The sequence below is a fragment of the Aethina tumida genome, chromosome 2 (genome assembly GCF_024364675.1).
Source record: "Aethina tumida isolate Nest 87 chromosome 2, icAetTumi1.1, whole genome shotgun sequence".
Lineage (NCBI taxonomy): Eukaryota > Metazoa > Arthropoda > Insecta > Coleoptera > Nitidulidae > Aethina > Aethina tumida.
The window spans coordinates 26,774,203-26,799,246 of record NC_065436.1 but is presented as its reverse complement, the minus strand read 5'-3'; the positions used below and the strand labels follow the sequence as shown (position 1 = coordinate 26,799,246).

General features: G+C 29.8%; 2 protein-coding genes across 2 annotated transcripts in view; one reads left to right on the top strand and one right to left on the bottom strand.

Moving 5' to 3' along the window:
* The window catches only part of LOC109599138 (uncharacterized), a 128,881-nt gene that overhangs the window by 88,955 nt on the left and 14,882 nt on the right, over window positions 1-25,044 (top strand). Inside the window, exons 8-9 of the mRNA XM_049963570.1 lie at window positions 15,506-15,706; window positions 23,390-23,588. Of these exons, the coding sequence (XP_049819527.1) occupies window positions 15,506-15,706; window positions 23,390-23,588 (400 nt within the window). The remainder of the gene's footprint in view (window positions 1-15,505; window positions 15,707-23,389; window positions 23,589-25,044) is intronic.
* Window positions 1,674-3,263, bottom strand: LOC109599162 (actin, muscle). Its single transcript, XM_049963595.1, has one exon. The coding sequence runs from the start codon at window positions 3,197-3,199 to the stop codon at window positions 2,069-2,071; it is 1,131 nt and encodes a 376-aa protein (XP_049819552.1). The 5' UTR covers window positions 3,200-3,263; the 3' UTR covers window positions 1,674-2,068.

Here is a 25,044-nt window from a genome sequence, read left to right as displayed (position 1 = left end):
TTAAATTAAATTAAATTAAATTAATAAAACTTTTAATGATATGTTGATTATTTATATTGTAATTACTGAATTTTATTAATATGTTTCTTAATAATGTCTGTGGAAGCATAAGTAAAATTAAAAATGAAAAGTTAAATTTTAGTAACCTCTTAGAACTGCATAATATCTATTATAATTTAAAATATATTAATTAAAATGACTAATATTTTCATCAACAAGTAAATGTTGAAAGATTCCATTTACATATTTAAGCATAGTTATTATCCCCAATTGCTAGGAATAAACTAATTATTATTTTTCAAAATCAACTCTAATTTTGAATAAGTTTATTAACAAATAAAAGTTGTTAATTTTTTATACAAAAATGTTTATATACAAAAATCTTGTTATTTAAGAAGTTTTGTATAAGCTATATAAAATCAGTACTAATTTTGAATAACATCAAATAAATAAAAATTATTAATCAAATTAAATTACTAATTTTTTATTAATTTTTATACTTTTTATAAAAACCCTACATGAATTGTTCATCAACAAGTTTTTTTATTATTGTATATTGTCATTTCTAAATTTGATTAAGTTGATTCTAAAGAAACTAAAGTGAAATTAAATTTTAAACTTTAACAAGCTTTTTGAACATAAGAGTTATAGAAAAATAAAATATAGTATATTGTTATTTAAAATTATAATGTCTCAATTATTGGAATCAATACTACCTAAAATAATAGAATTTTTTTTCAAATAAAGAAAACTATTAAATCCTGATTTTAATATAAAAATCTACTTTAAGCTCATTAACAATAATTTTCTAGGTACTTCCTAATAATTGAGAATATTTACTGATATATAATTTAATGATTTTAAAATAAAAGAAAAATTCGCATAAATATGAACAATTGGTTTATACACAAATTTTGTTTGTTTTTTTTCTAATATACCTTTTATGGAAATCATAGTTGTTTGAATTTAGACTCTTCTAAATCCAAATATGTTCATGTTCCAAACTAAACATGACAAAGAACCGTTGTCAATCAGTCAAACATGCAAGCATCAAAATCCCATTCATACCGATGAAATTATATAAGATCGGTAGTACGCGCAATCCATACTCCATACTCATACATCAAGCTGTTTGTTCCTCTTGGAAATGCCTATTAATAAACGTGGCAGGAGCCCGACCTTAAACAGGCAAAGTGCACGCGAGTTTATAATAAGACAGGCCCCCCCGACGCTGCAGAATATTTTCGGTTTCTATTTATCAATAAGAGCAAGAGCCTTTATCGACTACTCTGGAAGTCTTACCATATAAGTTGTCTGGTCTAATTTTAAAGCCGGGGACGCTCGCGCCTAGTGGATAGTGTAAATATTACCGAATCTCGCTGGCAGCGATTCATAAAAAAGATTTTCAGAGTTATTTCGAGCTTATGTATAAATATCTGGGGGCTGTGACGTGCACGGGGATTCTTTGGTTACCTCCCGCACTGGATCGTGTACATATTAAGTCATTTCTGTGTTGTTTACTTACTAATGCCCGTTAGGAGAGCGGTTTATTTATAGATATAGTTGTAAATAGATTTTATTTTTTGATTTATGAGTTTTAAAACTGTTGGTTGGTGGTAATTTTGAGGGAGGCTGGTGGGTTTTGATAATTTTGATGTTGATTGAGAGATTGATTGATGGTTTAATAAATTTTATTCAGATTTAAACCTAATGTGTATAAATAAGGCCAAATATATTTGCTTAAAAAAATACAATAGTTTTTTATTATAACATAATAATAACATCAATTCCCTCTGCTGGTGTTGTGCGAGAAATAATAGGCAGGTGTATTACTAGATAGGATTTATTGTCCTGCCCAGTGATAAAATATAATTACATTAATTAAATAATAATAACAAATAAATAAATATAGTAATCAAAAGATGTTAATTGATATATTAGATGTTAAAAAGTCTGTCTGGCAGTACAACCACGGTCGCATATTCAATATTTAGAACTGTAATGGATGTAAAAATACAGTGAAACAACATGGTAATATATGATATAAGTAAAAATGCATTCAAATAGCTTAGAAGCACTTGCGGTGGACAATTCCAGGGCCGGATTCGTCGTATTCTTGCTTGGAGATCCACATCTGTTGGAAGGTGGAGAGGGAAGCCAAGATGGATCCACCGATCCATACGGAGTATTTCCTTTCTGGGGGAGCGATGATCTTGATCTTGATGGTGGATGGGGCAAGGGCGGTGATTTCCTTTTGCATGCGGTCAGCAATACCAGGGTACATGGTGGTACCACCGGAGAGGACGGTGTTGGCGTACAAGTCCTTACGGATGTCTACATCGCACTTCATGATGGAGTTGTAGACGGTTTCGTGGATACCGCAAGATTCCATACCCAAGAAGGAAGGTTGGAAGAGGGCTTCTGGGCAACGGAATCTTTCGTTACCGATGGTGATGACCTGACCATCAGGCAATTCGTAGCTCTTTTCGAGGGAGGTGGAGGCGGCGGCGGTGGCCATTTCCTGTTCGAAGTCGAGGGCGACATAGCAAAGTTTTTCCTTGATGTCACGAACAATTTCCCTTTCAGCGGTGGTGGTGAATGAGTAACCACGTTCAGTAAGGATCTTCATGAGGTAGTCGGTCAAGTCACGACCAGCCAAGTCCAAACGGAGGATGGCGTGGGGAAGGGCATAACCTTCGTAGATTGGTACGGTGTGGGTGACACCATCTCCAGAGTCCAAGACAATACCGGTGGTACGACCGGAAGCGTACAAGGAGAGTACGGCTTGGATGGCTACATACATGGCTGGGGTGTTGAAGGTTTCAAACATGATTTGGGTCATCTTTTCACGGTTAGCCTTTGGGTTCAAGGGAGCTTCAGTGAGGAGGACTGGGTGTTCTTCTGGGGCAACACGGAGTTCATTGTAGAAGGTGTGGTGCCAGATCTTTTCCATATCATCCCAGTTGGTGATGATACCGTGTTCAATTGGGTATTTCAAGGTGAGGATACCTCTCTTGCTTTGGGCTTCATCTCCTACGTATGAGTCCTTTTGTCCCATACCGACCATGACACCCTGATGCCTTGGGCGACCTACGATGGATGGGAAGACGGCACGGGGTGCGTCATCACCGGCGAAACCGGCTTTGCACATACCGGAACCATTGTCAACGACAAGAGCCGCAACATCATCGTCACACATGTTGTCTGATGTGGTTGATCACTGCTCACTAGACAGAAAAAACACAGCTAAAGAGCTAGGATGCGACTGAATGCTGGATTCTAGTCGGACAGCTTTTATAGGGTGCACGATCAGTGGCGCCGACGCCCGACTATTTTTCACAACGACGCATACTACCATATCGCGACACTATTATCTTCACCTATAACATGCTAAATATACTTTTTTTCGAACTTTGAAAATTTTTAACACTCACTTCTCTACTTCATACCACATACTGGTTACCACTATATTCAACAATTTTTCTTGCAAAAAAACTATTTTTTAGAAAATTCTCCATTTTTTAAGCACTTGAAAATTCAAAAACTTATTTCTAAAGTTGACTTTGAATTTTAATGTTCCATTCAACCTACCATTATTCATCTTCAGGACAATATCAAAAGACACAAATTCTTCAAAATATATTCTTAATATTTTTAATATTATTTAAGTATTCGAATATTTCTAAGAAATAAAAAAGGGCAGTTTATAGCTCTTTTTTGTATCCCCCATTTTTGATAATCTGGAAGTAAAGTTTTTTTACATTTTTTTTTTTAATTTCTCATGTTTCTAATCTCATAAACTACACAAATATCTTTATTTAATTTCTAATTTATTCTCTTTAAACATTATTCTAAATTATAAACTTTGATTTTAATAATAAATGACTTTATGAACTTTCAAATACATTTATGAAAAAGATTATTTTTTAATTATAATGAGCTTTTTTCTTTTTTTCTATGTAACATGTTTGAAGTTTAAAAACAAAGCACATGTTCACTTTCTGTTTGATAATATTATTGTCTATTTATTTCAAAATATTTACATTATATATGTACATATTTTAATAGATTTTTGATTATTTTCTTTCATGTTAAATAATTTATTTATTTTATCTATTTTATTTTTTATATTTTATTATCTTATATTTATTTATGAATAAATTATTTATTTATTTATCTATTTATAAGTACAGATTTAAACATTATTTTCTGTTATTTCGTTATTTAATAATTTCACGTAAGTATTTTCTTATTTTCTTTATTCTTTATTCTAAAAGTTTATTAAAATTATATAACTGAACTAAAAACATAAATTTGTATAAAAAATTACTTCTATTCTACCATTTGCACATTACTTTTAGTTTATAATTTTATAAAAAAACAAAAGTTAAATTTTTATTCAACAACCACTGCCTCAATTAATTTTAGAAAAAAAAAATCATTGAAAATTGTCCTTAAACAACCATAAAAGGCAGTAAGTGCCTTAAGTGCTTGGACCCCCGGCGCAACGCCCATGACTTAAGGCAGTTGCGGGGCCCCCGAAAATAGCGGCGCAGCGTCCATGTATGGCTCGGCCGAATCGGCGTTCCGACGCAGACGCACAGCGTCGCCCAAATAAGACAACCGGACGGTCGCGACCTGTCGGTGGGAGGCGACTTCGCCCCGACGGATTTCACAAACCCGGCAAGGCGCACGACGCCGTCCAAAATAGTACCGCCGATATCGAAAATGCACGCCACCGCCGGCCGCAGCGTCGCGACGCTCCCTTTCCGAGCGTTTTTTTTTTGCGACCGACGGCTCTCCCAAAGCTGAGGCCGATTTGATTCGATTTTGTTTGGCCTGAACGAGCGGTGGTTGTCTGTCTCCATATGATTTAGTTTCTGTGCATTTTTGTTGTGAAGTAAGTAGAGTTTCGTTCGAGATTGGGGACCATTTTTTGTTGTTTGGACATTCGAATTTCTATTGCTAGGAGTTTGTTCTTGGTCGATTTACATCTTCTTTCTTCCTTCATTTTATTTCTAACTACATCTTAATTTGGCTATTTATTGTTTGACATTTTTACCACCGATTCCTATAAAACTATCTTCATCATTGTTAATATTACTCACCTGTAAAATAACAAATTAAAAAAAAAATTACTATTACATAATTCTATAATAACAAAATGCGAGTTTTTTATTGGAAAGCGAATAGTTTTAGAGTTTAAAATTAGAATGCCAATGTTTAAAATTAGAATCTCAGATTTCTATGCTCTATGAAAATCGTGCCACATTTTTTTGTTTACACATGTCTTTACTCTATTCTATTTTAATCGTTAATTGTGGGTAAAACCAGGTTATTAATAATATCTCAAAAAATAACAAAACAAATAATTTTGTCTCATACGAATAGTGTTCACATAATTTAACTATTATTTTAATTTTACCATAATTTTTATATTTATTTTTTTTTTTCAATTTTTATAAAATTTTTGATATAAAAATATATTATTATGTTTTTGTCGTGTCAGATATATATTTTAATTTATTTCAATATTATCATGTATTTATTTTATATTTTTTACACTAAATCAAAAAAAACTTTTTTAAATTATATAACACTAATGTAAAATTCAATAATTAATCAATTTTAGTTTTACTTTTATTTCGACTAATTGTATTAAAAATATATATAAATGTAAATTTTATGAATATCAAGGTTACTCCTGTCAAAACTTTTTGTATCACTTAATTATTATTATCAGTATAGTATAACTATGTTTATTGGATAAATATGAAATAAGATGTATTAAATCTAAACAAAAAATATTTTCAAATCACTAAACATTTGAAATTTTTTTAATTATATATTCTAGTTTTTCAATAATTATTAATTTCAGACATTCTTGTTATTATTAGTGTGAAAAAAATGTTATTAAAAATGTGAAAAAATTTAATTAATCATCATTTTAATCAATTTTTAGAAAAAAAAAATGAAAATAATCATAATCGGTCGTAAGTACCTTAAATGCTTCGACCCCTACTTCGGTAGATGTATATTTCGTCTATCAAGACTACAACACCTGTCAAAATTTTAAATTCAAGCTATATTATAACAATAATTATTAGAGTAAATGTGAATTTAGAGATATTATTATATATATATTATATATTTTTTAATGTTAAAAGGATATTTTATTAACTATTTTTAATTTAATAATAATCAGTTATTTACTGCTGAACTTTTTTAAACTTTTGTTTATTTAAATAATATCTTAATTATTTACGAATATCAGCAAAATTTTTTATATACTAATTTTTATTGTCCCAATTATTTAAGTAATTAAAATTAGAAAAAAAATTATATTTAATATTTATTTTTTAACATATTTAAAAATTCTTAAAAAAACAATATTTTTACAATTGACTAACTAAAATCAAAATTTGTAATTGAATAATTTTAATTGAATTTTTATACGAAATGTTTTATTTTTTTATAAAAGCTGCATTTTATTGAATATTTTTATATCTTAAAATTATTAATTTTTTAATTTTAATAATAAACAATTACAGTTATAAATTATTATTTATTTCTTTATTTTTATTTAAAAATAATATTTAATATTTATACTTTTTTTATTGTCACACATTATTTAATTAATATTTAAGAGAAAATTTATTATTGAAAATTACATTTTATAATTAATTTTATTAATTTATTCAGTAATATGTTTTTCATTAATAACTGCTCCAATTTGTCAACGAAATAAATTTTGCTTAATAAGGCTGATTTATAATTAATAAACTAAAATTGAAATTTAATTGAATAATCAAAAAAATATTCCCTGTGAAATGTTAGAATAATGTTATTTAATAATATTTTGTACTTTCTATTTTTACCATTTTACTATTCTTCAACAAATGCTTAATGCTTTGTTATTCAACATGTTTCAGTAATTTTGCTTATTAATTAATAGTTTAACCCCACACAGTTCTGTTTACATTAAAATTACATATAGTTTGTTAAGAGCACACTTATTTACCAGGTTATTAAAATTAGAATCATATTCGGCCTTTGTACCGTTTGCTCCCTTCATGCACATTTAACGCGTTGTTGAATTCACAACATATTCCTTTAATTCCACGGCATTTGAATGTTTAATGCAATTTCGTTGTCGCCAGTGTCCAAAATTGTATTACCTTTGTAATTAATGCAAACGAAATATGAACGTTCCGATGTTATTTTATTAAAACTTAAGCCGTCCATAAATTTTCAAGGATAATATTACAGGCTGAATTTCAGGACGTAACTTTCTTATTTAATTTCACTGGAAAACTTTACGGAAAGCATTTTAGGTGTTGATGCGAAACAAAATTCCATTATGCCCGGGCTTCGGAATGTCGTCGGATGATGTGTGTTTAATTCGATTCCGCGTTTTACTTTATATGTATGGAAAAGTGTTTTTAATACGCAGTTTCGAAAACATTAAGGATGACGTAAAGTGACGTGGCCGAAATCAATGGGATGATTAAATTGTTGGCAGCTCCATACAGAATTTACTACACTGGATTTTTTGGAGACTGCGGTGTTTACATTTATTGACTTCGTCATGGAGTGAGTCAACGTCGGATACTTAACAATTATGAGCGGGAGCTTTGGTTTATGTTGTTTTCTGTCAAAAATTATAAGGTTATTTTAATTTTAGCTGCATATTTTCAAGTACAAATTTATTTAAATTAATTTCTTTTAAGACTTCATACAACAAACTATATTTTTCTTTTCCTTTCAATTTACAAAAATCTTAAAATTAACTTCCAAATTTTAGTTAACTTTAAATAACTATTTAGTATTTATATATTTTTTAAAATTTCACATTTTAATATTAGGAATTAAGATTCATTAACTTGTTATTTTTAACATATAATTTATATTATATATATATATATATATATATATATATATATATATATATATATATATATATTTATATTTTGTATTAATTGAATAATTTTTTTAGTTATACCATATTTTTGTTAGTATATTGCAATCACCATTTTTTTCCATTATTCAGTAAATTCAAGCTAAAATAAAAAAATAAATTCTGTGTTGTGAAACTAAAGAAAAGATCAACCTCCTTTCTTTCAGAATTAAATCGTTTACTACGCAAAAACAGTCAAAAAAATAAACATGGTGAAATAATATGTTAGAATATTGTGTCTGATCATGAAGACGAAGAACGTTTTCTTCCAATAATCCAAGAAGGTAAAGTAGTAAAAAATTTGAGTAAATTATTAATGAAGATGGTCCTACAAGCCACCCTTCATTTATCAAAATGTCTCTTGGGTTAAGATCTTTTTAACTTCTGTACCACCAGGTTTGCCACCTCCAATCTAATGCTCTGACTGGCAAGAATTGTCGAAATTCATCTATTTTTCGTCATAAGTAACAATACGATTAATAAATAAAAGGTTAATTTGCATTGCGTGCAAAGAGAAAATACAAGATATTGCGTAATTTCTTCGTTAGTACAGGTTTCAGGACGCCCTTGACGTTGTTCATCACTTATAGCATCTTCTTCAAACGCATCACCAATGCGCCTCTTCTGCTAATTTTTAACATCACAGAGCAAATTGGCGTTTAAATGCACAATTTTTAACACAAAAAAATGATTTAAAGGAAAAAATAAATAGCATAACTAAAAAGAGCATACAATTTTAATTAATATATACAGTTTAATATAAAAATGTTAAAATATATTTTGTATAGTAAAAGAAATATATATCTTGTCAAATAGTTTAGTGGTTACATTTAAAAAAGTATATCACAGTTGGAGATCGAATTGACCTATTTATAAGTGACCTTTTATCGTGGAAACGTTTATTTTTGGTACCTGATACACTTTTCTATTCACAATTCCCTTAAAATACGTATTTAGCACAATTATTCGATTCACGAACAAGACTTATGTCATATAAATAACATAAAACATTGGTTTAGGGTATCAACATCCCAGTTACCGATTTATAAATAAAATATGCACACTATTCACACCAATATAGGACAGCACAACTGTATGTAACCCAATTCGAGAAAGAGAAAGTAAAAATAATAATATTGCCCATGCCAAGTAATAGTCAAAATGCTGCCTATTTATAGACCTATTCTAAATATAGACTTTTAGACTTGTTCACGGCCCATAGACAAGTAAGGATGTCAGTGTTTATAAGTGTTTGTTTACACTTTGTCTGTTAACATGTAGTTTTTCGTCTTCGGTTTGTAGTTACAGTTGCAGAACAAATTGCCAATTAAAGTTGCATTCGTGAGCGTTCCCGGTAATTTCATGCGGAACTCGTTAATCATGGCAGTGCACTTTTACTTGCACCCCTTTTTGGACGGATTTTCTGAAAAATGGCGGTTCGGATTTGGGGCGGCGGAGGGGGGTAAGTGGCGCCACTTCGGGCGTCGCTCGCTCTTTGCATAACAAATTGCGGTTAATTAGTCGTTCCCGGTTCAAACGATGGTTTTTCGGCGTGCCTGTAAAATTCGTACGACTTATTTTAGTGACAGTTTAGGGATGACACAAACGAGGTTACAAGTTTATATGGCCCCGGTTTTGTACCGTGTTTAGTGCTGGGAATGTGTTGTTAAGTACGCTTCATAGTTTCGCTTTGATATGTCCGTAAGGGGCTATTAGGACTGTTCAACTGCTGAAAACATTGTCCCTATTGCAAATGAATGCTTTTTGTAGCTAATGGTTTTAGGATCTTCGTGTATAAGTATTCTGCAAATTTACATATGTGTTATGGTAAAAAAAATTTTTAACGGAATTTTAATAGTTTAAAAAAAATATTAAAATATTTTAAAAAATTGTATTCATTTATTTTATTTCTCTAAATTTACATACCAATTTACATAGATTTAAATACATGCTACAGTTTAATAAAAAATTCAAGGTCTTATTTTCAGTGGATTATTCTTTTTCCAAAATTTTATTACAGCAATGAATAAAATTTCAAATTTATTCCTATGTTTTAATATTTATTTTTGTTTTTTTATAAATATTTTAAAATAATCAATAAATTTCCAATTAATAACACATGCCAACAGCCATTTTGGTGACAGTGATTGTTCAACTATTCCTAAGTAATATTTAAATGAAGAATACAAAATAACCATTACATTTAGTCTAGCAGATCTAGTTTTTGAGAGAGGATCTATTTATACTTTTATTTTTGAACTTTGTTAAAAGAAATACAACATAGAGATTATTTTCAACAAGTAGTTATTTAAAAATTTTCTTTGTGAAAACTTACAAGCTAAAGATGACGGGATGATGAAATGATTAATTCAAAATCTAAACATGAACTTAAAAATTGAAATTATCAGACAACCAAAAAAGTTCGAGCGGGTCAGAAGTGGTTTAAGAATTTGAAAATAGATTTTTGAAAATGAGGTTATACACTTCTATAATTCCTAAAAGCAAGATTTTTACAAAAATGGGATATATGATCTTGTGTCTAGATGGGAAAGGGTAATACTTACTGAGGGTGATTATTTTTCAGAATAAATCTAAATTTAACCCATGTTTGTGCTACTTCTCTTCAAAACAGCACGAACTTTTTTGGTTGTCCGGTAAAAACCATTACAAATTACCATCTTTTTGTATTTGTCTCAAAACTGCTAATTTAGATACTGGAAGAAAAGATCAGTCTCAGTTTTGACCTCCTCTTCAGAATTAAACCAACTTTTAAGTAAAAAATTGAATAATGACAAAAAAATAAATAACATAGTCATGGAGAAATATTTGGACTAGATGGTGGATAAGGTACAACTTTCTATGGTAGATTCAAAAAGAAGACTCAAAGGCTAGTTTTGTTATTCTCCTTTAATTTATCTAATTTATTCATCTTTTTTATTAAATTTATTAAATAAAGCTTCTTTGTACTGGTTGATTCTTTTCAGCTTAATGGCTGGCTTATTTCCAAACATGTTTGAGAATTTTGCTTATTTTCTGAGTTGGTACATGTTTTAATATTTATTTTTGTTTTATATAAATTCTTTAAAATATTCAACAATTATTAATTAAAATCTAATTAATAATACATACCATACAATACATACCATTTTGGTGACAATGATTTTTCAACTGTTCCTAAGTAATATTTAAATGCAGAATACAAAATAACCATTAAAATTTTCATGTTATTATTTTTATTGTCACTGCTGGTTAAAATAAAAACTATATAAATAGGGAATATATTCAAAAAGTAGTTACTTTTTATTACATGAAAATTTTCTTTCGGACGACTGAGATTTGGGTACAAGTATTTTTTTAATATAGATGCAATTAATACATCTTCCAGAGGTTCAAATCTTTTAAAAGATTAATCACTAATTTTTGTTATTTACATAATCTGACATTGATGTTTCTGAACCATATTCTGGTTAACAGATGATCTAGAATGAGAAATTTATGTCTATTGTTCAATCATTAAAATTTATGAGACAAAAAACAGCCATTATTATGGTTTCGTGGTTCCCTACAAATCATCATGGATTCTCCATTGAATAATAAAATATACAGTAAATGCTTTTTTCATTTTTTATTAAAACTAGTCAAAAGTACCCTATCAAAGCTGTTATTATTATTTATACAAAGAAAATGAAAAGCTTAATAGTTCAAATTCAGTGGTGTAAAACATAGAGCGAGAAAAGGAGGGGAACCCCCCAAAGTCAACACTATTTTGAAAAAAATTTATTACACTAAATGTAGGTATATATTTTAGGTCAACGCAAAATTTTTGAAATTCAAATTGAGGATTATATTATTGGACACGACCACCTTTTCCCAAATTTTAATCACCTATTTTAAAAACACCTTTCAAATTTTCAAGGTATATTCAAATATAAATTCTGATACAAAATTAAAAATATATTTTTATATATTTAAGTATTTTTTATTTTTATTATTTATTTTTAATATATATTTTTTTTTTCTTCTACTTATCTGATTTATAGACCAACTCCAAATTCATTTATCTATTAACACAATAATTTAAAACAAAAAACACACAACTATTCCAAAAATATCAGTTAACGCTTGTTGCGTTGGCACACTCACTGAAAATGATTCGTTTCACATGGCATTGTATCGACTGCTTTGTTGGAAAATACAATGGAAATTCAACAAATTTGCCAGACATAACAGTAAATTGGAAATACTTTCGCAGCATTACCCCAAAAAAGGGGAGGAATTGATTTCTCCAACTATAAACTCCCGGAATGGTACACCATTTTTTTTTTACAAATTCAGTTTGTTTTCACGGTAGTAATAGGTTTTTTGTTTGGCAATAAATCCCACATAAACTTTTATTGGAGTCGGGGAGAATAGAATGAAACATTAACACGACCCTCAAAATCATTAAAAATGAACCGTTTCATTATTTAATTATTCTGGTAAGAGCATCTAAGGTTGAACGTAAATTATTGATAAATAAAATGATCTGTTATTGCGTTTGTTTTATTTCCTGACCCAAATAAAGAAATCGAGCACTTTAATTTTGACGTTACAATGAATGATAAATCGCGTTTTAAAGTAAACATAACCATTACTCCATGTAATAAATGGAGGCCATGAAAAATAGCCCCACATTTAAAGAGTTTAACCCACCAACAAAGCCGATGTGTCGTAAGAACCTTATGGAAATTTCACTCTTGACCTTGTCCATATCTCGTGCGAACTGTACATGTTGCAGATCTTATTACAGAAAACCAATACTGGGATCGAGAACTCGTTTAGAAAGATGATTTTATCTAAGCAACGCACCCTTATCCTGCATCCCGTATTGTGTTGGAAATCATTCGGGTATTATAATATGATTTGTTTTCCTTGTAGGAATTTATGCTTCCTTTTTTTTGGATAAATATTATATGACATTTTTTATCCAAAATAATAATTTATATTCTACTTTCATATTTACTTGATGAGATGGTTGTTTCAAAAGTTAATCTACACTTTATTGCTTATGTTCTACAAGCAATTTCATGGCGATAACTCAGTCACATGAAGAAATATTTGGATTATAAGGATATGGTACCATTTAATTTTTTGAAGCTTTGAAACTCATCTTTGAAGTTTTTTATAAAATTTGAGTAGTGAACAATTCGTTTAATCTTTTTTGTTATTTTCACTTACTATATTTTATGTGAATTCCATCCATTTGTTCAAATTTTTGATAAAATTTATTGAACGAATCGTCTTTCTATTGGTTGATTGTTAGCAATTTAATGGCTGGCTTATTTCCAAACATCTCTTCATTCTCATCTTCAATACATTCATTGCCACTTTAAATTTATGAAACCAAAATTGGTCGACTTCACTTATCATCTTCTCCAAACAAGCATTGCTCATAAAGCAAATTTTTATGAACTATAGTCCTTGATTATCCCATTTTTAACATAAAAAAGTACAATATAAGAGAAAAATCAATAGTATGGTTGGAAAGAGCATAAAAAAGCTTTAAATTAATATCTGCAGTTTAATAAAAAATGTTAAAATATAAGAAAAAAATGTATTAATAAATCATGAACTAGTAAAGTAAATTACTTTTTCCGATATTAAAATTTAATAATTTTCCTGTAAACTTCCCACTTCACGACGTGATTAACCTAGTTTGAATCAGTTAAAAGCCATCAACAATCTGACGAATTTAAGTTAACGATAGCTAAATGAAAGCGTCCCCTTGAACTTGACGTTTTTTAATTAAACATTATCTCCCCGTACACTTTTCGTTCCTTAAAACCCGTCTGCTACTGTTTTGTGAGTTTATGCGTTTCAATTTCAAACGGGCGAGGATAATGGCCCGGCTAAGAAACCGGGTGCGTGTTAGAGAACGGGGGGTGGCTAATAAGGGCAATAATTGTCAGAGACGGCTCGAGTAGACGGCAATAAATTGATTGCTCATTTCCCGCAACATAACATTAGGACATTTTCTGTGAGAACGCAGACACGTTATTAGGTAAGCGAAATAACACACATTTGTGTTTACACTCCAGTTAATTAACTGTATAATTTGAATAAATTTATAAAGGCTGTTACTGAATGTGTTTTCAGTAATTGGAATTTTATTTAAGCGGGTTGTGTTTGTCTTCTGTTCGTTCAATTCGGGAGGGATATTAAAGGAATTATGATTTGAAATTGATTTAAACAAATAAGCTTTTGTGGTATAAAGGGTGAATTGAAGAGGTTTAATTATAAAATTAATTAAATCAATGTATTTTAAATAAATATATTAAAATTCCGTTAATTTTTATTTATATACAAATAGGAGTCAACAGTTTATAAATAATTATTCAGTTCTACATTAAAACAAAATATTAATTTATATATTAATTGCAGTCCGGATATTCTATTAAAATGTTATTTTATACCTTATTATATTTGAAAAAAATATTTATTGTAAGTTGTTTAAGCAATAAAATCATTAATATCAAATGTTTTGTAAAGACTAAAGAAATATTAAAACCTATACAAGAATAAAAAAAATTGAAAATAGAATGAACATAACCTGAACTTATTCAGATTTGAAGACACAATTTCAAGAAGCTTTCTGTAAAAAATATAATAATTTAAATGTATTATTTGTTAGAAATTTGTCAGAATTAATAAGTACTTTAATTTGGAAAATGTTAAAAATAGAAAATGTAACTAGTAATATGAGAAAATTAGAAGCAAATGGCTTTTAATAAAAAAACAAAGTAACGTTTAATATGGTTAAAATATAAGATTATTAATTAGTAAAATTTAAAGTACAAATTTTACTAAACAAATATTTAAAATATTTTTAAATATAATTAATTATATTAAAAATATATAAAGAATTTTTCTAACTATTTAAGTTATTTAAACTAAAAAAATTAAAATTAAGAATTTAACATCAAATAAAAGAAATTTGACAAATTTAAATATAGTACAATTAAAAACAAAATAGTTATTAAACAGACTGAAATAGAAAGAAATTTAAATACCGTTAATTAGTGAAATCTTACTAGATAATATAAAATATACGTAAAATATAATTATTCTCAAAAAACTTTATAACATATATAAAGAATTTATTTTAACTAACATATTTCAATCTAATTAGAATTAATGAATAAAGAAATTATAATTATTAAAATTAGAAATTGATATAAAATAAATAAACGCAGAAGTAAATTAATTTTTAAAAATATCAGAAATCTGTTTACTATACAATAAAAATATCAAAAATAGTCGGAAAAGCGTGATATAAAAAACGTAAAAGAAAAATCTCTCCTCAAGTTAACATATTTTCAATAGGGTGACAACTGTCCAATCTCCAAACTCCCAACGAAAACTTCATCGTTTAAAATCATGAATTACACATAGAAACAATAAAACCTCCCTTTGGAGACTTCACCGTCCGAACCGAATAATTCGTCGTACGTCGCCAAACCGGGCAACAAAAACGTCGTAAATAATACATGTATTTTTTTCGTTTTCCAGATTGGTTCCCGGGATGGGAGCAACACGGCTATTACAACCGTCAGCCGAACGACGACGGCCTGAGCGAGCAGGACTGCGTGGAAATTCGCAGGGTGTACTCGTTGCCCACGTCGACGGCCAGTTTGGCCTCTACTTTCATGTGGAACGACCGTGACTGCGCCACCCCCAATTATTTCATCTGCGAACGGCTCCAGAACGATGGTAATTCACCGTCACATTATAATGTGGATGTCGCAATGACATTAAACTAAAACGTCGCACTGCGATGCTCTTTTATGGGAGTCGACAAAAAATTGAGTTACTTTCTTAACGTGTGATATATTTGATATTTTTTTATTTAAAAAATTGTTTTAATTTTTATATATATTTGAAAAATGTTCAGGGGTCAAAAGTAGAGCAACTTTAAAATAAAACAACTTTACGTACATTCAGCCTTCTTTTATTTAGTATCTAGTAGCATATTTTTAATAACTTCAAACATCTTTTTTTATTGATTTTGGTAGCTTTTCAATATAATCGTTCTAAATTTCTTTCGAGTGATTTTGAGCTTCTTCGTAGAGTTCTTTCATATTTGACAGTCTCTTTGAAGGGATTTTCCGATCAATTTCTTCTCAAAGGTTTTCCATTGGATTGAGGTCTGGGTTTTGTCCTGGCCAAGGCTAACTTAACCAGTGGGCCCATGCCAAACCCAGGAAAACATACCAAACCATAACGTCTCCTCCACCATATTTCACAGTGGCTTTAGTGTACTTGGGGTTATACTTTCCATTAATTGCTCCTCTCACCTATAAAATACCATCAGATTTAAATAATTGGAGCCGACTTTCATCGGAAAACAAAATTGTTTTCCATTGCTCATCTGGCCAGTTCACATGTTCTCTTGCAAATAGTAGTTTCGCTGCTCTATAGTTTGCAGAAATGAAAAACTTTTTTGTTGCTTTTCTACCATAGAGATCAGCTCTTTTTGGTCTTCGTTTTATGGTACTCACCAACATACTGAGTTCGTTTATTTTTTGATTTATGCGGGATGCGCTGATAAAAGTGTCGCGAACATCAAGCGTTTTGTTTTCCTGTCCACAGCTATGTTAGTCTTGAGTTTTCTACCTCTTTTGGGAACTCCTTCCTGTGTATTCCTTCTAAAATTGGAAATCGTCCTTGAAATGATCGATTTGTTTAAATTTAAATCTTCTGGAATTTAACTCTGTTTTTCACAATTTCAAAGCTTTTCTACAATTTGTTGTTTAATTTGTATCGTTAAATGGACACTTGTAGGCGTTTTTAGCTTTAAGAAACGATGTCGGGCACAGTAATAAATTATAAAATCAATTGTATTGAATATAGGGTTTGGTTGCTTTACTTATGAACCCTGTCCGAAATAAAATGTATAAAAACTACGTAAATAAAGATATCCATATATAAATTGAATTGATCAATATCAATAATAAAAATTATTAGTTTGATGGCGCCCAACGTAAATACTTTAAAAACCATATAAGTTGAAGTACATTAAATATAAAAGTAATATATATGTAAATTACTTCAATATAATATTACCAGAGTAAAAAAAGATATTAAATTTGTATGTCGTAAAGACATTAAATTACGTTAGAAATTCATCTTTGACTAATAACTTTTTTATGAATTAATTACTGCCAAGAATTAACAGATTATCCATAGATTGTCATATACTTAAAATTTTGAAAAAAAAATCCGCGGAGCATCACAGTGCGGTGTAAAAACATGAAATCATGTAGGTGGAAAATGAGTAAATTTAATAAATTCCGGTTGATGTGTTTTATAATTTTAACGAGCCCGTGTACGTTATATATTCTGTAATTCGTCACAGCTTGTTTCTAGTTTGTTTAATGCAGATATGAAATGATTAAAACAGGTGAAACGATAATTTGTAAATCTGCAAAGCATAGTCGCAACATAAAATCCTGGACTAAACTGCTCGGAAATCTTCCGCGCCGTTTAATTTCAGTAATTTCATCTAACGAATGATTCTTTCATTTTGTAGGGCGAGGTTTTACTTCGCATTAATGGTTACGATTGCTACAAACTCGGTCATAACGGCGATTTATTCGATGTTCAATTTAATATAATTCATTAATCTGACCCATTTTAAAATATGTCAATTTTATAATCAGACAAAAATTAATTAACCCGGTCTGGTTTTGATACGAATATAACAATTGATACAGAAATTTCGCGTCTGGTTTAATCGGACTTCTCCGATTGTGTAAACCGAGTACCTACATAAATTCATCCCGATAAACAATGGAAATTATGTTTGGGAAACGGTCAAGGTTTAATCGGTCGACGCTTTATCTGATGTGGACCATGTGTTGCGATTTAATCGTGAATTTGCCTAGGTCACAAAAACACCCATTCGCTTTTTTATTTTGGTCGGCATATAAATTATTAGAAGGAAATCTGCGAAATATTATTAATGGGGTTTGGGACAGCTGGCTTCTGGGCAATAGATTGTGTGTCAGAACTGAAAATTAAAATAGGAGTTTGCAAAAGGGACATGATTAATGGATATTGAAACTAACATTCGGAAAAAGCGACAAGTTTGTGTACTCTAAAACAAAAAATAATCAATATTTAAGTGTTCAAAGGACACCAAAACTGGAACCGAGCTTTCTAGTCGGAAGCTACACTTCTCGAAATAGCACTAAAAAGTCATATTTTTAAAACAGTACGTGATGGATTTTGATTAATTTAAAATATATGATGAATATTGTTATGTTTTATTTGTATTTGTTGTTTGTATTTGGTACAAGTAGATTTTAATTAAATACTATACACAAGTTAAAGGTTCAACGGACCCCCTAAGCTGTTCTAAACAATATACAAATAGCACCGAATACCTACTGGACATGTTAAACTAAATATACCCACATCTAACTGACAGAAAAATAAAAATAAGTTTTACCTTACTAAAAAAGAAAATAAATAGGCAAATAAAAGGAAAAACCTTAACTGACATTGATAGCGACTCCTCTCAAGATAGCGTTAATTAAGAAGATAGAACAAATATTGCACCTGACCGAATGTGAACAATTTAGAGAAGTAAGAACAGACATACCCAACACTATCCAAGAAATCTTTGAGAACAAATACATATTCGCTAACAACCCTTAAGTGATTGATGCGGTTAATAAATATATATATATATATATATATATATATATATATATATATATACAAGTTCTGAATATGTCGATACGTTATTAGCTTTGAAGAAATGTCATAGAAACGTACGTACTACTATTAAGGACTGCAGAATTTAATTACATTTCTTCCTTCTGTGCGACGTTTACGTGAAACAGGCATACTAAGAACTAAAATTACAAATAGAAGAATTCTAAGAACAGTTGCAAATGAGGAGAATCTTTTGCATTTAGTTGACATAAATCTAACTATTGGTACGAGATGTTTCTCACACTGCTTTTGGTAGTTTGCTAAAAGAATAACAGCTGCATTCATACCATTATCTAGCTCAAGATCTTTTAGAAGGTATCGCTAAGATTGCAGTTTTGTCAATGGCTCCGAGCTCGTCATGAACATGACCACCACAGAAGACGTAATCTTTAGTATATGCATGAAGATACTGCTCCCCATTTTAGTTGACTCGTCAGTGGCTCTCTGAAAATTAAAAAAAATGGTTTAACCGTGGGAATGACACTTCTATAAATTAGCCCCCAAGGTCACCAGACCTTATTCCTTTAGATTTTACAGTGTGGACAAAAAAAAATAAATTTATGCATTAACGCTAAATGGAAGGTCTCTTAATCTTAATGTGAATAAAATTTGTTAGTTAAATTAATAAAAAGCATCTTAAGACTTATTTTTATTGTTTGGAAATCACTTTAACTTTCTTCTAAATATCTCAAAAACGGATATGATATTCAATATTATCTATATTTTTTCTAAATTGTGTAAAGAATAACTGAATATTTAAGAAATGTTTATTACATTTAATTGTAGGTATATATTGTTGGATAAAATAAGTTTTAAAAGTTTAAACACACATTTCTTCTTATTAGTAATGTAAATTTACCTATTTCTTCTTCTTTCTTTCTGATTAAGCCGACTATCTCAAGCAAGGAATATTATATACGTTCACTTTGGTCAGTAAGAAAAGAGTTCTAAGTAAGTTCATGAATACTCCTAATCCAGCTCTTATCGAAGCTAGTTGAGTTATGTTAAAACCTCTCCACATAAATCTCGGCTCAATAAAAGACTGAAAGCTTTAGATGTTAGTAGTCTTGCATTTCAATATCCTATTACCATTTTTCCTAAACATCATTTTTTTAAAGGCTCTCAAATCAGTAGCTGATGTAGAAATTATCTTGGTTGTCATTTAGGGCTGTTTTCATGGTTTTTATGAAATTATTATAATTTTAAGAATTAAGAATTACCACTTTTAAAACTATTATATTGTAAGCGTCAATAAGTCCTTAAAAATACATTTCGTGCACATTTATTTCTGTTCCCAATTTAGAAACTAAAGCTGACGAAGAAAGTGAATATTGTCATCAAAATTTAATTACTAATAAAGAATTTCTGAACTTAAACGAAACACAGTATATAAGAAAAAATAAGGTAAATTCTCATAAAAAAGCCGATTTTTCAAAATGTGTAAACTAAAGTAGACTGTGTTAATGTAATAAAATTTACGAGATCATATTTGCAAGAACATGAAGTCAAAATACTTTAAACAATATCTTGTGCAACACAATTTTTGTGTGTTTTACTCACATTGTCCCATAATTAATTTTATAATTGATATAATATTCTTGAACTGAGTTGTTTAACCATTCATGCTGAACGGGGGAATATTAATTTATAAATAATTGAAAACATTTTGATTGTATTCCCGTCGACAACACGAGCGATACATCCCAATCCCCCTAATCGAGTTCGATCCATTGAGAGCCAACAACAATTATAATCCCGCCACCGTTGAGCCGCCTACGAATGAAATTATCCTGTTAATCCGCAGGTTGTTCCGCCGATGCAATTCAGCCTACACGATCCACGTATGAATGGAATAACAAGCGGCACGCGATAAGAAACCCTGGCCGTGACAACCGTAAGTACCATTGCCAGGGTATGTGGAACATTCGGCTTGGCACACTCCCACTGGTCCGCAATTAAAGATTTATCGATTCGCCGATGACACCGTGGCATCGGTGTTAAACGGTCGCATTATTCGAATTGCATTTTACGAATGCATACGGACTGGAGCGCAGCGTCATTGTTCCGGCGTTGAGGGGACCACTCGATAATCGATTTAATTGCTCGACGAAATTACTATTTATTCGTAGTTGTTGACGTGTGAATATGCCGTTTCTTACATTTGCATTATCGAATGAAGTTTTAGCAAAGGCATTGTAACTCTGGGTAACAACCGGTGGATTATTTTGATTGTATATTAGTCTGTTAGTTGAGGTTAATGTAACGAATAATTGGCCCTTTGTGCATCTGATGCGTTCAATCAGTACATTGATGACTATTATCATTGGTAGACTGTGTTAGATTATATTACACAACAAGACTAGATTTACACGTAATGGGAATAAACAAATACAGAATTACAAAATTATATCTGCAATATTAGATCGTAATTATTAGGAATAATAATAGATTGGAGTTTAAGGGCTTCATAATATTACAAACCTCCTATAATTTACCATATTCAAATATCATGAAAAAAGTCTTAAAAGTTAATAAAGGTAACTCTCAAAAAATCTAAAACAATAGAAGACAGTGAACAATCATTAGTTGCCACCCAAAAAAGAACAAGAACCATCTAACTTTATTCTACCTTCAATATGTGAATCTGAATGATTCTAAAGAAAATTCAGGCTTAATTGAATTGTAGAAGAGCCTTGTAACAAATTTGATTCGGCAATCTTTTATCTAGTCCAGCAACCAGTGTTTAGTAGAAAAGACAATTTTTGGAAATTGATGGTTAACAATAGATGTAAGCACAATCATAGAAATTAATACAATAGAGTCTGCATAGTGAGGACTGTAGAGTTATTACGATCAAACACAAATAAAAATGTTAACTTTGTGCCACAATCATCTGAATGTCATCCACCACAATTTATTTTAAACAGTCTCATAAGCAAAATCATAAAAATTAAAAAGGTAACACCAAAGAGCTTAAAATATCAGAAGAGGTGAGGGTGGTGTGTTATTAGTGAGGATGAAAAAGGGCAAGTGGTATAATGACTTTATACCACTTTCAACAATCTTCTCGGAATGATTTTAAATAAAAACTCAATGGAACAGTAGAGTAGTCACTAGATAGTGATGGTAATTCAGCAGGTTTTATCTGGTAAAGGAACTATTGTTTTATCCTTGTTGTTAATTAAGTTCTTTAAATGTAGAAAAGCTACAATTTATCAAGGTTTACAAATACGTTTTAAATTTTGCATTAGTTTCGACCAACTGGACCAGTCGATTATAATAATTATAGTAACAAAAGTTTAATACTGTTTATGTAAAGCTATAAAATGCAATGTATATATTTTAATAAAATAAAAATCAATTAATATAATCAATATACTAATTTATACTAAATAAACGGTAACAAACAAAATTTAAATATGAAAGCTAGTAATTATTTTTTTAAAGAACATTTTTACAAGTTGTTTTCTAAGTTGGTAAATTAACTTAACAAGTAACTACTGGAGTGGCATTAAAGTTAATTTCGCTTACCCTGTTGTGAATAAACTCTAAATTAAAAATTTACATATTTCATTATTTTAATTGCATGTTCATTACCATCTCAGTATCTGTTGAAATTATTACAACAGCAATAAAAACAAATTTTCATGTTTTGCAGAATAAATTTCACCATACCTTGTTGAATTAAAAGTACTAACAATGTTTATATGTCTCTTTTTTTGTACTATTTTTATTTATTATTTTGATAAAATAAATGTATAAAATCCATTTGTCACAAATCCTAAGAATATTTCATAGATGCTCTTTTGATTCTGAATAAATCATGTAACAAATGTAGACTATTTCTGATGCAGATAATCAATATTTATGTAATTATTTTTAGAAATGTTCTAATTTAGTATTCTGTGAGACAATTGCACGAAGGTGAGATAAGTATTTAAATAAAACATTTATAATATGGAACAATGTGAATATAAATTAATTACTAACAGTTTATGGAGAGTGCTGCACTTCTATTATCAAAACATAAAATATTGAACAGCCAAATTCAATTGTGACCATACATGTGTTTTTAATAAAATTCGACCAGGTTGTCTAAACGAAGCTATCAGTTCAGAAATTACTGAAAAATTCTGGTAAAATTTCTGACACCATAGCCATGTCAGTTGAATAGGTACAGGTCATGGGTACTGCGATGCTCACAATTGACAATAAACACACACGTGTGCCAACTTTAAAAGAATGTTTCAATTACTTCCGCATCCACCACATTCGTCTAATTAAGCACCTAGCAATAGGATAATATCTTCTTTTTCTAAATATAGAAAAATGGCACGGTGGAAAATTATTAGTGTTAATTATGAGGTCATTATATTTTTAAAATAAATAGAAAACAAAAATATTAAAATAACTGTACCGAACTGAAATGTTGAATGTTAAAAAATAAAATTAATTTTTCGCGAAGAAAAAGACATGTTTAAATCCAGCTGTCACAACTCCTACAAATAATATTTCGCAAACGCCATTTTATTAATTACTGTGAGGATAAAATAAAAAAAGAATGATCACTTTTGTTTTTCATTATATAGAGGAATTCATTCAACCTGAAACGAAATTTCAGTAGGTCAGGTCAATTTCCGATTTAAAAATATAAACCCAGTAACTTTTTTACAGAACCATTGGAGGACAGTTGGCCACCAGATTGCAACAGGTCGGTGGTGTTGTCCAGACAGCAACCTCGAGCGGCGATTTCGAGTCCCGGATTTCCACGCCAGTATCCAGACAATGCAGACTGTGACACCGACATAACCGCACCAACTGGCTACAGGATAGTGTTGGACTTCGAAGAGCTGGTTGTCGAGAACGAACCATCGTAAGTAAACTGTTTTTGTCCATTATTGTTTTCGACATGAAGGAAATAACATTCATGTGCATTAATGACCGAAAACAACACATTTGCATGGTAAATATGCATTAAGGTATAAATAAAGTTCGCGTGGATATGTCATCTATAGAAGGAAATATGTTAATGACGTCTTGATTTAAGTGTGTTACTAGGGTGGTAAATGGTATCTGGGATCACTTAATGCATTGTTAAATTAAATGTGAGAAATGCTGTTAATGTTATTAATCGGTATGTAAATTAGATAATAAAAAATAGACGTTATAATTTACATGTATACGATAAAAACGCACAACTTCCATTATATTATAAACTGTTTTTATATTTTAATTAGAAACAACACCAAGAATTCCTGCAGCCAAAAAAAATATAATATAACATAAATAATTTCTAATCAGATAAGTGTCCAGCGTCAATTGCAATCAAGATATATGGATGGAAAAGCATTTTTCTACTCGACATCGTGCGAAACCTTCGGCAGTTCAAATATTGACCTACCGACAAAAAAATGAGATGCGATACATCCTCCAACGCTTCGATCCCATTCACTTAATAAAAGAACTTGTTGGCTCCTCTCAAATATTATTTCCTCAGACATCCAGACAAGTGACACGCTCGACAAACGAACTTCGAGGAGTTTCCTCGTTGACCTGCAATTTTCAATGAATGCTTTGCATGCACCAAGTTTCGTATGCTAAAAGTTTCGACTCGATTTCGTTGAAATGACAAAGGTTCTCTGTTTTAATTTAAAATTCCATTACGCCCGATCCGCCGTATCACTAATACGAAATTTCGTAATATTCAAAAGCACCGAGTGGGAGCCGAAATGAATAATAAATTTTTTGACCTTTTAAACGATGTATACGTTTTCGCGACTTTAAAATCTGTAACGAATAAACTTTTCCGATATTTTAGAGAAAATTCATTATGCTCATGAATTATGAATTTGGAGTGATGGATAAAACAATGCATATCTATGAATTCACATTATTCCGGATGAAAAGTTTTAATCAAACATGAAATATGCTTAATATTTCAGTAGAGTTTATAATTTAAATTAGTTATGTACTTTTTATTATGAAGCAAATTTCGTTATCCTAGAAGTTTTTTGGTTTAAGTTTGGGGTTAATTTAATTAGAAAGTATCAAAATGTGGTTGAGCTTTACAATTTTCCATCAACAATCCTAATTTGCATATCAACTTGACTGATTGGGTTACATGCAATTCTGCAATCTATTTACTAACAATTTTCGTTGGCATTTTGAATATATTAATTTTAATTGATGTGGAATTTATACTACTGTCTAAACTATTTAATAAAAGCAGATTTATAAATCATTTAGCTTATAATTGAAAACTGAATTTTCAATAATATATATTTATTATATATATATATATATATATATATATATATATATATATATAT